General features: G+C 37.9%; 1 protein-coding gene across 8 annotated transcripts in view; it reads left to right on the forward strand.

Annotated features, from left to right (window-relative positions):
- The window catches only part of LOC139366360 (glutamate receptor, ionotropic, AMPA 2b), a 61,463-nt gene extending 58,495 nt beyond the window's left edge, over positions 1–2,968 (forward strand). For 2 of the 8 annotated variants that reach the window (XM_071103743.1, XM_071103744.1), the window contains exons 15-16: positions 132–285; positions 921–2,968. In XM_071103743.1, coding sequence (XP_070959844.1) covers positions 132–285; positions 921–1,126 — 360 coding nt within the window. In that variant the 3' untranslated portion in view covers positions 1,127–2,968. Of the gene's footprint in view, positions 381–920 lie in introns of those variants that run through there. The other 6 variants (XM_071103745.1, XM_071103746.1, XM_071103747.1 and 3 more) reach the window with 4 other exon arrangements.
- The last annotated feature ends 527 nt before the right edge of the window (positions 2,969–3,495 follow it).

Raw genomic sequence — 3,495 nt, forward strand, 5'->3', positions numbered from 1 at the left:
ACGTACAAACGCTAGCATATTTGTGTGTTGCTGTGTGTTTTTAGTGTATGGGCGACAACATCATTTTTTTTACGCCCTTTGACCTTTTACCCTTGCCCTCCCATTGACCCCTGTCTTGTGTGCGTTTGCAGGAGAAGACGAGCGCCCTCAGTCTGAGCAACGTTGCTGGGGTCTTCTACATCCTGGTCGGCGGACTTGGTTTGGCCATGCTGGTGGCCTTGATTGAGTTCTGTTACAAGTCCCGAGCCGAGGCGAAACGAATGAAGGTGGCAAAGAATGCACAGAGTATTAACCCAACTTCCTCGCAGAATTCACAGAATTTTGCAACTTATAAGGAAGGTTACAACGTATATGGGATCGAAAGTGTAAAAATTTAGGGGGTAGGAACGAGGTCTTCATATAAATTCCCCCAATGCACGCTTTTGGCTTCATCTGTCCCATCCCTGAATGTTGAATATTGAATGAAGAGGTTGGCCAAATCAGATCGTATGTATTAGTGTTATGATTTGGTAACGAGAGAAAGACTACCCTGTTTTTAGAGTTGACAGTCTTTTGGTTAATTTTAAGTTTCCTTACTATTTAACATCATGATCATGTATGACTGTTGATGGCCATGCTCCTAACCCACCTGTATGTCCCAGTTACACATTCAGTGATACTGCTTGTGATGATCATGCACATCAAGCTATACATGGGCATTTGCATCCATCATTTTGTCATAGCCATGGAAATCAGTCATATTTGGTTCGCATCTGCATTCTCATATTTGTACATTTAAAATTTTAAGTTTACTAGGTTGGAAGGGCTGTCTGGAACTAACCTGGTTTTATTGTGTGTGTCTGCACGTGTGCTGGGAACCGTGTCTGCGTGTGTGATGGCTTGTGTGTGTATGTTTGCACATGTGTGGGTGTGTGTGTTAGGTGACCTTCACGGACGCGATGAGGAGCAAAGCGAGGCTGTCTATAACGGGGAGTACTGGGGAGAACGGCCGTGTGATGACTCCAGAGTTTCCGAAAGCAGTGCATGCAGTACCTTACGTGAGACCTGGCATGGGAATGAACGTCAGCTTGACAGATCTCTCCTGATCGATAAGAACCTTTCGAGTGCCTTACACTGGTTTCAATAGAACAGTTTTTGTCTTTTCCCCCGCCCCTCTTTCTTTGCACTTTCTTTTTCTCGGTCTTCGTTGAATGGTTCGAGGGTCCTCACATTATGGTGGCATGATGAACATTTCCTTCTTTTCGCTCTTTATTTCTCACTAAACAAAATACTCTCCCTCTCGATGGAATTTAATCTCGGAATAAAAAGGGAGGTCGTTTTTTTGTAAACCGGTGACATCATCATTTACTATCTCTATCTGAGTTTTAGGAGGCTTTATTGACTGTAACAGCTGCTAATGGGAGGTCTGTCATCTCAACTGGGGGGGAAGTTATTGTTTCTGTAGCCTCCACCGCCAACCCCGAGATCCTTCAAGCATACTTGACTTAATTTGCATTGAGATGTGAAATGTCTTTTTCTATAGAAAATTTAAGAAAAACTATATGGAAAAAATATTTGTATGTATTTTCACAAAATGGCTTTTAAATAATCCTGCTTACATACTGGTTGAATATAAACATATTAATGTGTGAGTATAGTGAAATAACAATAGCTTAACATCTTGTAGTTCCATATTTAAAAGCCCAATATGTTGCTAATGGGGTTGAAATGTTTAAATCATGTAATTTATTACTATTGTAAACTTTCCTGTAAATCTTATTCTTTAACATTTGCTGTTGATATAAAATACTTAGCAATGCTTGACATTTAAAATCAATAATTTACCTATGCCTTTTACTTGTTCAAGTGGGTGGCACAATTCTGTATTTTTTTGAATGTTGTTTGATTGTTTTGAAGTATTTTGCTGTTTGTATTTCTTTCTGTCAAGGACCAGGGTAGCAGTCCAGTCCATGACATCCCACTCTATTGTATTATATGTTTTGCTGTGAGAGGAAAAGAAACATACACAATGGTCAAAATGGTCGTTTAAAAATGCCAAATAGGTAAAGAGTGCCAAAATGTAGTGCCAGTAGGTATGAATATAGTCCTAATATAATCAGTCACTGTCATCCAAGCGAATGTAGTCAATACATTCTGTACGTTTTGTAACAGTTTTATGGCTAAGACATTTTGTACAGTTCTACGGCTAAGACAGTGATATTTCAACAGCTTTTTTTCTCTTCAGCTTTCAAGTTAACTCCACAGACTTTGTATTAGCCTAAGTGTAAAATAGCACTAGTTGCATGTCATTGCCTCAATTACATATTATTTCATTTAACTTTGCTTTTAAAATGTTGACTATATGCTTTTCCATTTTAATGTTGAAGTTGTGAGACTAAATGTTTGAGACTGGAAATAGGACACTAGACATAATATATATATATATATTTTATATTTTATATGACAAGTATAAATAATACCTTCTAAAATTGTACAACCCTACCCTAATTATTATTATTTAATTTTTTTACAATTACATGCAGTACTTATTAATGCGGATCATTTGGCAGTGACAGATTTTCAATATCAGTTATTTTGTAGGATACGTTTCCAAGGAAACGTTACATTTTTGGATACAACACAACCCCCAGAAGCTTTTTTTAGGTAGGAGCTTTGAAACAGCTTTTACAGACACACACCTCTGATTTAGGCAAACACGGACAGTTTCAGAAAGCCCAATGTTACTTTTGCATTTGAATAACCTGATCTAACACGCGATAACCTCCTCTCACATATGTAAAGGGAGCAATGTACTATTGGTATCACTGTTGATTTTTTTGTGGTGAACAATACAACAGTATGTTATCTAATCAACCTCATCATCACATATCCAGACTATTCTCACTGACATTTTGTATATGGAATGTGTGCTAACTTGTTTATCTTTGGGACTCTTTCTAAATAAAAAGTGACTAATCTCTTGTTATCATTCTGGGTGTTGTATCTTAACTTTACCACACTGTCTTCTTGGTGTCTTTTAAACGTCTGCTTCTGTCAAGACCATCTAAAACAGTTTATTCAGCAGCATCTCAAATGCTTACATACTAACAAAGTATTCCCTGAAAGAGTTAATTGCAGTTTAAATATTTCAAATGATCAACGACTTCAGTAATGACATGTTTTTGTCAGTGATGAATACATTCATTTAGGATGCCAGAATGTTAATTGCTAAATTGCTTTTTAACTATATAAGTCAAGCGTGCTGATAACGTCACTATGTTAGCCTTTTTGATGAAATACAGCCTAGTCATCTCTTCCATTGTAAAAATGATAACTCATGGATGAGCCTCAATGGGGTCAGTTGGTCCATTACGAAGTGGAAAACGCCTTAGTGATAAAGAAACTGCGAGAAGAGACAGTCAGCCCTCTGTTTAGTGTTAATGAATTTCACACATCTCCATGAGAACGACAGGCTGCCCGCTGGTCTTCGGAGATAACCCCCCTATCCCTTCTCCC

Source organism: Oncorhynchus clarkii, chromosome 14, assembly GCF_045791955.1.
Source record: "Oncorhynchus clarkii lewisi isolate Uvic-CL-2024 chromosome 14, UVic_Ocla_1.0, whole genome shotgun sequence".
Lineage (NCBI taxonomy): Eukaryota > Metazoa > Chordata > Actinopteri > Salmoniformes > Salmonidae > Oncorhynchus > Oncorhynchus clarkii.